General features: G+C 42.6%; 1 protein-coding gene across 1 annotated transcript in view; it reads right to left on the bottom strand.

The window, feature by feature from the left end:
• DCAF13 (DDB1 and CUL4 associated factor 13) overlaps window positions 1–12,099 on the bottom strand; it is a 36,935-nt gene that overhangs the window by 3,179 nt on the left and 21,657 nt on the right. Inside the window, exons 8-9 of the mRNA XM_040354823.1 lie at window positions 11,851–12,015; window positions 9,849–9,984 (exon numbers count right to left, since the gene is read on the bottom strand). Of these exons, the coding sequence (XP_040210757.1) occupies window positions 9,849–9,984; window positions 11,851–12,015 (301 nt within the window). The remainder of the gene's footprint in view (window positions 1–9,848; window positions 9,985–11,850; window positions 12,016–12,099) is intronic.

The raw sequence follows: 12,099 nt of genomic DNA, 5'->3' as shown, positions 1-12,099 counted from the left end.
TAATTTATCATTTAAAACTTAGAAATGTGACCTTATGGAAGTAAAAAAATAGACGATCACAAATGGTCTCATTTAGAAGTGGACTGTGGCCTGTTAGACTGTTATGTGCATGACAATGATCAAGATGTAGAATCCTATTATTCACACCTGAGCATTGTGTTGCTTACTGCCTGATGCATGAAGCACGAACAAATACATGAGCTTCCTTAATAGAAGCACCTGAAAAATACATGTTTATGCACACAATGATGTCACTGCTATTTTTACAAGGTAAGAACTGGATTTGAAAATGCATTTGATGCACCCAGAGTAGATTTATATTGCTTGTGGCTTTTGAGGAATTTACTGAAAATAAAAGTTTTTCTGCTCAGTTTCCCAGAAAGTGTGGAAAACCTCTACACCCCTAACCCACTGATCAATAGAGTTGTCCTGCCTTGAAAATGCCGACCCATTACCAAAAGCAAGTTATTTCTGCCAGTGGCAATCTTCTTTAAAGTAGATACAGTATAACCTCAATCACTAAAATCTCATAAAATTTTAACTTTCAGTCTCTTTAAAGCAAAAATTTGGGGTTAAAACAAACAAAAAAAAAAACACATCAAATACTCACCTCTACGCTCCCATGTCGGTTCCAAGATCGAGAATTGAGTGATGACATGATGGCAGTCACTGCTCCCCATTTTGCCTCTAGCGCTCCCTAGAGCACCAGATGGGGAGGAGGTGGAACAGCTAGCTCCGGGTTCCCCGCTTCGCACTGAGAGGAGGAGCCAGCTGTCAATTAGGCAGTTAGATAAATTAGATAATCCTGACAGCATTATCGGGACCCTTCAGCGACTCTGCCACTTTAGCTGATAGTGGGAAATAGTGACTCCGAGTCACAGAAGGACAAAAAGGTTAAGTGTACACCCGTGACCTACAGGAGAATGTGGCCAAAAAAGCTTTCACTATCAAGAAGCCTGCCCTGAACAATGACAAGAACTGGAGTGCATGCATGGAGACAGGAAGTTGCTGCAGACAGGCTGGAGAAGATCAGCAGCACTGAGATTCCACAAAGAAAAAGAAAAAAAAAAAAACACACACGCACATACTTTAAAGCGAAGTTCCTACTTAAAAAATAAATAAAAATAATAAAAGTCAGCAGCTACAAATACCGCAGCTGCTGACTTAATAAATCGGACATTTACCAGTCCCAGTGTCCAGCGATGCGGGGGAACGAAGTCCTCCCCCTCCTCTCCGCAGAGCCGTCATCACTGTGGGCACCCGGCTGTGGCTTCACTGCCGGGCACACACTGCGCATGCGCTAGCCACTGTGACTGGCCGGGCAATCATCTGGGACCTGTGACGTGTCCCAGACGACTGCCGAGGGGGGGGGGGGGGGGGGGGGGGAATCTAGGAGGAGAGGTGAACTTCTGGTGCCCTGGGAGGAAGTGGAAGCTGGAACCTTCTAAAATGAGGATTTCCGCACCCCCCCCCCCCCAAAAAAAAATGACAGCCCAAATGTGGCATGTCAGGGTGTCACCTTCCCTTAAAGTGGAAGTTCCATTTTTGGGTAGAAAAATAAATAAATAAATAGCAATGGCTTATGATACCAAGTACCATAGCAACTAAGATGTCATTGTGTTAGGGTTTAAATCTACTTTAAAGTTACCATGTCATCACAAGTAACTTAATATATTTATGATTACATATTGAAGAAAATAAAAATAAAACATTAAATCGTATATTTCTGGTGTCCTGTATGTTTAAATGATGCCTCTTTGCCAGCTGCTACAGGTATTTGACTGGGCAGATGGGTTAAAATACTGTTTCCCCCCACCATACGATGTGGTTCCTCCCACCAGGATGGGCAACCTGTAGCCATGTATGAACTGGTGGGAGAAACCACAGTACCCCCTTTAAGTGACATAAATATTATGACATCCCCCCCCCCAAAAAATAAAAATAAATTATATATATATATATATATATATATATATATATATATATATATATATATATATATATATATATATTATACACACACACACACACACACACACACACACTCTAGGTAATTTGCCAACTATACTCAGCAACCCCCTAATACACCATGGGCCAGATTCACAGAAGAGATACGAGAAACGCCATCATATCTCTCAGAGTATCTATGCGGCTGATTCATATAATCAGTTACACATAGATAGCCCTTAGATCCGACAGGTGTAATTGTCTTACACCGTCGGATCTTAGGATGCAATACCTCGGCCGCCGCTGGGTGGAGTTTGCGTCGTATTCCAGCGTCAGGTATGCAAATGAGCAGTTACGGCGATCCACAAAGGTTTTTCCGTCGGCACAAGTCTTCGTTTCCCGTCGCAAAGTTAGGGGTGCTATTAACATGGTGTAAAATTACTCCACCATGTTAAAGTATGTCCGTCGTTCCCGCGTCGCTTTTGATTTTTTTTTTTCGGCGTAAGTACGTTACGCACGTCGCGATTCACAAACAAGTCGCGCCGCCCTAATTTCGTGCAAAGCCCTTCAGGAAAATTGCGAACGGAGCATGCGCAGTACGTCTGGCGCGGGAGCGCGCCTAATTTAAATGGTACCCGCCCCATTTGAATTGGACGGGCTTGCGCCGGACTTGTTTACGATACACCGCCGCAAGTTTACAGGCAAGTGCTTTGTGGATCGGGCACTTACACTGAAAACTTGCGGCGGTGTAACGTAAACGGGTTACGTTACACGGCCGCAATTCTATGTGAATCTGGCCCCATAATCCCGGGCATCTTCCTGAGCCAGCCTAAACAGAGCCAACATTTTCTTTTTTCCTATTGTGCAGCAAGTTGTCACCAGCCTACGAGTGAGAGGGCTTTTATTCTAATTAAAAGCAATGATTTTCTTTAATTTAATTGAGGAAGAGCAAAGTGCTGTTGCTGATTTAGTACAACCTAAAAACAGTTTTGTAGACGAGAACCTGTATGTATGCATACAATGCATTACATGGGGAGCAGACACTCTGATTAACTGTTTCATACACAGATCCGATCGGCATATACTGTACTGGCAGAGGAAGAGCAATCGAATGCTGTACAGGTGGTCCCCTGGGTTACAAACCAGATCAGGTCTGTAGGTTTGTTCTTTCAGTGGAACTTCAGTCATTTTTCCATCTATTAAAACTTCTGCCCTTGTTGTTTTAACCTTGGATAGTAAAACTTTTTTTTCTGCCAGTAAATATTTTACCCTATACAGCAAACTTCCTGTTTCTTGTCTGGTCATTAACCTAAGCTTACGACATCATGCACAGCTCTCTCTCTAACTCTCATATGAGTTTGCCAGGAACAAAGGGGGATGAGTCATAAGAGGGCCAATGAGAGCTGAAAGGTGTGTGTGTAAATCCAGGAAGTGAACAGGCAGCAGCTTCAGCTGCCCTCAGTTAAAATAGCTGCAGCCAGACTCAGTGGAGGGAGATTTCTGCAGCATATTTGGCAAGTACAGAACCACAGTATATATAAAATAATATGCAAAGTGTTTGGAGGGAAGCTTCAGAATGGCAAAGATGCTTTTTATTACAGATTATGTGAGCAGAGTGCAGTGCCTCGTTAAGTTGAATTTGTATTCAAGTCGGAACGGGTACATTTCTTAAGTGCAACTCCAGCCCAAACAATTTTTTTTACGTTGTTTGAATGGCATAGAGAAGGGTTAACACCCCCGTAATGTTTGTTTTGCCATCTGCTCCCCTGTTTAGAAGATTTCACCTCATTTCCTGTCCTGTGACAGGATTTAGTCTTTGTAATAGCATAAAACCAAGATCAAGAGTTCTGAAGCCCATCATAGATAAAATGTAAAGAAATAACAAAAAAATAATAATAAAACAAATAAATAAAAAAAAGGGCGATTTAAATTGTATGGGGTATAAATAAAACGCACTGAATCCGACATCAGTTATTCACTGCAGGTAAATCTTCCTTTACTGTTTTTTTTATTTTTATTTTAATTAAAAAATATTTGTTTTATTCTTTTTTTTTTTTTTTATAAAAGGTCATTTTCACTGCTACTGGATACCAAGTGTAGTATTCAGCCTCCCTCAGATACCCTGCAGAACCCCCCTAGTCTTTAAACGGCTAGAAGAGAACTGCACTCTTGGCGATTTACATTGGCCTCCTGCTAGGAGAAAAACAAATTAGGATTCAATTAATTGTGCTTTCTTGTTAAAGTGTTGAGCAATGACCTGTACACTGAAAAATAGTGCGATTTACAGGAGACTCAAGTCTCCCGCAGTGGTGAAAAGCTGCATAGCGCCTCCATGTGGCCAGAAAATGAACACATTAACCTAGAAGACTCCTGTAAGTAATTAGTACAAAACTGAACAACATAATAAATTATTCACATTGTTTTGAAGCTTTGCTTGTTGTTGTGGTTTATCAAACTTCACCCAAACATCAGAGATACGGATTTGTGGGATTTTTAGTTTTTGGCAAACGAACGTGGTGTAGAGAAGTCTACGATAAGAGAAATAATAACCAATGCAAGTGTGTCAAGCTACAACTCAAGAGTTAAAAGGCTGCCAGCTTTTTTCATTTGAAGGCTGCATTCACACTATAGAATTTTGTTTTCAATATCTCTATCTATCAATCTCAATGGAAAAAATAGCTGCCCAACTAATGTGAATACTATGGTAGTGTTAGTACAAAGTAAATTAAACAAATCTTTCCCCCATACATGAGATATTACATTGAGCCTAGGTTCACACTGCTGCGAATTCAAAATCGCGGTAAAATGCGCGATTTTACCACGATTTCGCGGCTGCGATTTAATGTAAATCGCAAAAAGTAGTACAGGAACTACTTTTTGAAATCGCAGATGCGGCGTCGCACTGATTAGGACAGTGCCATTGCCGACAATTGCCGCCGATTTGACATGTCAAATCGCATCTCAAATCGTTCCAAATCGTACCCAGTGTGAACCAGGGCTAATAGTGAGAAAAATAAAACATGTGAGAAAAATAAAACGTGAGAAAAATAAAACATGTGAGAGTCTATTGTTCAAACAACAAGATGTGCATCTGATGGTAATTTGATAGTAGAAATTCCTTTTCCCATTCAAGCAGATAGTGACATCAAAATTGCATGAACCTCAGGAAAGTGCATGGATAGACAGGACACCTCCACCTCTCAATCACACTGTCCCTTACCAGAAGGGAAGATCCCAACTAGAGATCTTCTGACAGCAGACGGCTTATTCCCCAGCCAGGGGGTTACGTGGCAGGATATCCAGGGCCGAAAACTTCTCCCACAGTGGACCGGTAACCAATGTTGATAGAAACCAATATGGAGAAGAAAAAAGCTACATAGTGTGAACCCATATAACGATTTATTAAAAAGATTAAAATCACACTTACAAGAATGTAGATAAAATTCGCAGTGAATAAGACCAGGACGAAGTCTTATGAGACGAAACGGCGTAGGGTGGCGGCGTGCTGACGTCTAGAAACCGCATACTGTGTCCCGGAGTGAACGGGTTGTGCTAGCCGGCCGGCTATATTTTCACTGCAAATTTTATCTACATTCTTGTAAGTGTGATTTTAATCTTTTTAATAAATCGTTATATGGGTTCACACTATGTAGATTTTTTCTTCTCCATATTGGTTTCTATCAACATTGGTTACCAGTCCACTGTGGGAGAAGTTTTCGGCCCTGGATATCCTGCCACGTAACCCCCTGGCTGGGAAATAAGCAGTCTGCTGTCAGAAGATCTCTAGTTGGGATCTTCCCTTCTGGTAAGGGACAGTGTGATTGAGAGGTGGAGGTGTCCTGTCTATCCATGCACTATTCTGAGGTTCATGCAATTTTGATGTCACTATCTGCTTGAATGGGAAAAGGAATTTCTACTATCAAATTACCATCAGATGCACATCTTGTTGTTTGAACAATAGACTCTCACATGTTTTATTTTTCTCACTATTGATGTAATATCTCATGTATGGGGGAAAGATTTGTTTAATTTACTTTGTACTAACACTACCATAGTATTCACATTAGTTGCGCAGCTATTTTTCCATTGTACTAGTTAGTTTGTGGGTATCTCACATTTTTAAGCTGCTTGCATTCATATATTCATTATCCACATAGACAGCGTGGTATCTTCAAATTTTTTCACTATCTATATATAAAAACAAAAAAAATGTTGTGGAATTTTGCATGCCTTAAAGAAACTCACAAAAACATGTGTAGTTCTTGTGATGCTATTTATTGTTAATGGCGTCACAAACATGATTTTTCACGCGGAAATACACAGCAAAATGCGCGGTAAACCATGCAAAGCTTTATGCTCCAAAGAGGTGCAAAGTCTACTTTGCTGCATGTTACGTGTAGGGCAGCTGATCGAAATGTATGAGCTGTCCTATGCATGTAGCGCAAACACCTGCATATGGGGCTTTAAGCAAAAGTGAACATAAAACAGTTTTTTTTAAAGTTGTTCTTAAGTTAAAACATTGTTTACCTGAATGCATTGCCTGCATTCAGGTAAAAAAAAATTTACCACTTGCTGTGCAATCTTCCCCCACCCCTGAACACTTACCCGACACCAGTCTTGAGCCAACACCGTCTTCACTGGCACTCCCGCTGGGGGTGGCAAAGCGGCGCCGTGTGCATCTAGGGACACACAAAGCCAGGCTCAGGAGCGAGCCTGCACGTCTTTTCCCAGAGTACACAGCTTTCTATGGGGGTACAAGCAGAAGAGGAGGGGTGGACAGTGCTGGCAGGGGACCCCACAAGAGGGGGAATGGGGCTGCTTTGTGCAATACAATAGAGCTTACTGTGGGGGGGTACAAGAGGAAGAGGAGGAATGGTCAGTGCCAACGGGGATCCCACAAGCAGGGGATGGGGCTGCTTTGTGCAATACAATAGAGCTTACTATGGGGGGTACAAAAGGAACAGGAGGAATGGTCAGTGCCAACGGGGAACCCCACTTTTTTTTTTGGTTAAAATAATAAACAAGAAGATTGTTTTTACAATCACTTTAATGTAAGCCCACGGTTGTATTTGCAGGTATGACTGTATAGTGCAAAATACACCTATATTTGCAGCACCATCTAATGCATAATTCTGCCAGTAGGAATGAATTACAAAATATGAAGTACCAGGGTATACACTGGTACTTTACACACATTTTCCATATTTGTGCAAGTACAGTACTGGGTTTACATGTATATTCATTCATATGGACAGAATTATACAGCAGCAGGGGCTCCTTGAAGCTGCAAATACAGGCATGTTTTACACCACAGGCCATACACCTGCAAATACACCTGTGTGCATGGTCCCTAAAAAAATAAAATCCTTCCGAGAGATGGGCAGTACCTTTTTGCTGGTGTCATCAGCAGGGGCGGCTCTAGGCTTTGTAAGGCCTTAAGCAAAACTTAGACACAGGGGCCCCACTTATGCCCATAATGGGTAAAAAAAATTCAAACAAATAAAAATGGCTGCAGAAAGACAAATTAGGCAGCCGCAAGGCCCCTGTGAGTGCGAGGCCTTAGGCGACTGCCTAATTTGCCTAATGAAAGAGCCGCCTCTGGTCATCAGGTCAGGAAGTGAGGGATAAAAAAAAGCCATAAACATGCACACAGTGTCAAAATGATTTAAACAAACCATAGACAGATTTTTCCACAAGCGTTTGCCCCTGTTTACTGTGCAAGTACACTAACTGCTTCTCTTTCTTTCTTTTAGTACTACTACTTGGGCACTCTACATTGTTAGGTGAACTCCAGGCACAAAAAAAAAATAAAAAAAAAATATTATTCAATAGCCACAAATGATATAAATCCACTTTGAGTGCACCAAATCTCTGTGCAAATCCAGTTAATACCATATAAAAGTAACATCACAATGCTGTACTTGGCTTGTACAGAGAGCAGCGCCAGCCGCTGCGGCCTGTCTTCAAAAAACTACAGGAGGGGGCGGATACCAGACCAGTCACCCTGCACAAGGAGAGAGAGCAATAGAGACTGGTCTCAAAGTGCAGAAGTTATTTCATGCTGGACCATTTCATAGATACAGAACAAATACACAAAGGACACCAGGATTAAAGCACCTTCACGATTCTTGTAATTTGACAATGTTTGTTTTATCATGGTATCCAGCTTTATGAAATGAGAGTTGCATGGGAATGGTGGAAAAGCGCACTTATATTTGTGTAATGTGCAGCGATCAGACTTTACCACTGTCTTCTAATAATGCATATACCACACTATCCCGTTTAGCTCACTCACTATACTGCTTGATGCTTAGACAGAGGGAAGTGGCTCCCCCAAAAAAAACACATCACAAACCTTTCCAAGCCAAGCACTAGACATGTGGGACAATCATGAGCTGCTGTGTTCACCAAGGATAAGGAAGTTGCAGACTGGCAGACTGTCTACTAGAGGAAGTTTTGCAATAATTTATAGAACACAAAGCTTCCTCTGAATGCTCCGATTGGCTAAGCTGCATTCAGTCCACCTTGGTTTTGTTTCGGGAGAAGGATGGGAAGTTCCTATCCCACTGCTGGAGAACAGTCCTGTATACCAGGGGTTCCCAACCCCCGGGCCACGCACCGCTACCAGTCCATGGTCTGTTGATGACCGGGCCGTACAGAAAGCGAACGGCGACCCCAGTCTGGACTGGTCTATCACAGACCGCGGTCTCCGCTCAGCTCCCGCTGTGCCCGTGTCCCCTCCCGGCTCTTCCTCCCTGCCAACATTGTCATCCTATCAGCAGAGCAGGGGATCTGCACAGAGAACAGGAGTCTTTTCATATTAACAAGCGGGTATAAACTGCTTGTTAACATGAAAAGTTGGGCAGCTCCCATCCTCCATCCAGATCTGCAGCTCCTGCCCTGCTGATATAGGATTACATCGTCGGCAGGGCGGGAGAGGACACACAGGACAAATCCTGTCTCTGCCCTGCAAAAAGGTAGTACAGTGCAGGGGAAGCAAAGAGTGAAAAGGGTCCACTGTGACTGGGGTGGGGCAATGATTGCTAGGGGCACTGTAAAAGGGCACTGTGATGTAGAGGCGTCTGCACTGTAATCATTACAGTGTCCCTTTAAAGTGCAGTCCCCTTTATATCACAATGCCCTTTTACGTTGCATTTCCCTTCACATAATAGTGCCCCCTTTCAGTGCAGTTCTTGGTACATTAATGTAAAGGGGACTGCACTTCACAGGGGCACTTTAATGTAAAGGGGGCTGTGATGTGAAGGCAAACCGAGGACACTGTGGGACTGCTATAAAAAGGGAAATTGCGATGTAAAGGGAGACTGCGCTGTAAATGTGAGTTGTAGTGTAAAGAGGGGCTGAGGAATAATGACTCAGAACACCCCCCCCCCCCCTCAGCTGCCACAAAACCGCTCCCCGGTACCAAAAAGGTTGGGGGCCGCTGCTTTATACGGTACCTAGCTCAGGCTATATACAGAGCACACAGCTGCTGCATCTATTAGTGAAGTAAAGAGTTTGGACCATTTTGGTACAAATTAACTATTTAAACTTCACTAAAACCTGGAGTTGTGTTCCAAGACAATGACTAAGTAGTGAAACAAGGATGAGGACAACATCCCAGAAATAAGCGTGCACTGGTAGTTTTAGATTTTTATCTTTGCAGGTTCCCTTAAAGGAAATGATTCTTTCTATAAAATTAGGAAAATACAATGACCTTGCATCTTAAATTAAAGAAGGAACAGTACTGGAAGTGCTAATGACTCATGTCCAGATCGGAGGTTGTATAGAATGAGTCAGAGGAGAAGCTCACACCCCCGAGCTGTGCGCTGCACCCTGGCTTTGCAGTCTCTCTGCAGCCACAATTAACAGATTACTTTATTGGACAAGACGAGCGTTCTTACCAGGCCAAGTTTTTCTGAAGCATTGGCTTTCCATATGCGAATGTTCATTTCATCGGAACCGCACAGAATGTATTTGTTGTCCGCTGACCATCTGACACAGGTTACATGCTGCATCCTCTTTGTGTGATACACTTCCCTGGGACCAATAAGACAGCTCACAGTCAAGGTACTTACAGTAAACACATTTCATGTCCCTAACCTCACCATAATGCTTTTGGATACAGAAAAACAATATACAGTGAGGGAAAAAAGTATTTGATCCCCTGCTGATTCTGAATGTTTTCCCATTGACAAAGAAATGCTCAGTCTATAATTTTAATGGTAGGTTTATTTTAACAGAACAAAAATATCTAGAAAAACGCATTTAAAAAAGTTATAAAATTGATTTGCATTTTAATGAGTGAAATAAGTATTTGATCCCCTATCAGCAAGATTTCTGGCTCCCAGACAGGCAACAAGCTGAGATTAGGAGCACTCTCCTAAAGGGAGTGCTCCTAATCTCAGCTTGTTACCTGTATAAAAGACACCTGTCCACAGAAGCAATCAGATTCCAATCTCTTCACCATGGCCAAGACCAAAGAGCTGTCCAAGGATGTCAGGGACAAGATTGTGGACCTACACAAGGCTGGAATGAGGTACAAAACCATCACCAAACAGCTTGGTGAGAGGGTGACAACAGCTGGTGCAATTATTCGCAAATGGAAGAAACACAAAGTAACTGTATCTCTTTGGTCTGGGGTTCCATGCAAGATCTCACCTCATGAAGTTCCAACGATCATGAGAGCGGTGAGGAATCAGCCCAGAATTACACAGGAGAATCTGGTCAATGATCTCAAGGCAGCTGGGACCAAAGTCACCAAGAAAACAATTGGTAACACACTACACTGTGAAGGACTGAAAGCCTGCAGCGCATGCAAGGTCCCCCTGTTCAAGAAAGCACATGCACAGGCCCCTCTGAAATCTGCTAATGAACATCTGAATGATTCAGAGGAGAACTGGGTGAAAGTGTTGTGGTCAAATGAGACCAAAATCAAGCTCTTTGGCATCAACTCAACCTATGACCCCCAAAACACCATCCCAACTGTCAAACATAGAGATGGAAATCATTGTAGACACTCCTGATTGATGCCGCTGCTGTGTCTCAGCCATTGGCTCTTGCTGCTGTGTCTCAGCCATTGGCTCTTGCAGCTGTCAGTCAGCCAATCAGAAAAAAAATAAGTGGCGGGGCCTGGTTGGGGCTACCGTGTCTAAATGGACACATGGAGCTGTGACTCTGCTTGGGTGCCCCCATAGGAAGCTGCTGACTGTGAGGGCACTCAATAGGAGGGAGGGGCCAGGAGCAGCAAAGCGGGACCGGAGAAGAGAAGTACTGGGGCCGCTCTATGCAAAACCAGCTGCACAGAGGAGGCAAGTATGACTTGTTTGTTATTTTATTTTTAAAACAAGACTTTACAATCACTTTACAGTGTTACTAAACCTACAACAGTAAGATCAGTCCATATATGCAGTAACGCATGACTGTTATACTCACTGTGGAACCTAAGGGGGTTAATCCCCCACAATGTGTAAAAAGGCTGTTTGTTCCTCTCTATTCTCTGATCCTCCCCTTCTTCCACAGTCCCCAGTACAACTCCTGATCGTACAGAACCTAGGAGTCACTCTGCACATGCATATTAGTGCCACCCCATCAGTGCTGCCTCATCATGGCCCATCGGCGAAGGAGAAAAATTACTTATTTCACAAGATTTTCTGACAGATTTTTTTTTTTTAAAGCAAAGTGATTAAATTCAACCAAAAGAAAGCTCTATTTGCGGGGAAAAAAATTATAAAAATTTCATATGGGTACAGTGTTGCATGACCGCGCAATTGTAATTCAAAATGCGACAGCTGAAAGCTGAAAATTGGCCTGGGCAGGAAAGGGGTGAAAGTGCCCAGTATTGAGGTAGATAATAGCACATAATATAACCCGAGTTTCTACAGCAAAGCTAATAAATATTCTCACCTGCTGTGGCCGCTTTCAACCGAAAACATGCGAATGGATTTATCAAAGCTGGCAGATACAAATTCCTTTCCGGTAGGGGAATAATCAACATCCAGGACTGCAGAAACGTGGTCCAAGTGCACCTTTACTGGACTGTCCATGTAGCGCATGTCATAGGTGTACAGTCTGTATAGAGAGAGACACATTAGCATTAACAGATGCAAATAAGATAATCAATTTTATATATAAAAAAAATTATAATTATATATA

This window comes from Rana temporaria, chromosome 5 (genome assembly GCF_905171775.1).
Source record: "Rana temporaria chromosome 5, aRanTem1.1, whole genome shotgun sequence".
Taxonomy (NCBI): domain Eukaryota; kingdom Metazoa; phylum Chordata; class Amphibia; order Anura; family Ranidae; genus Rana; species Rana temporaria.
Note: the sequence above shows the minus strand (reverse complement) of the source record. Positions and strands in the feature narration are given on the sequence as shown.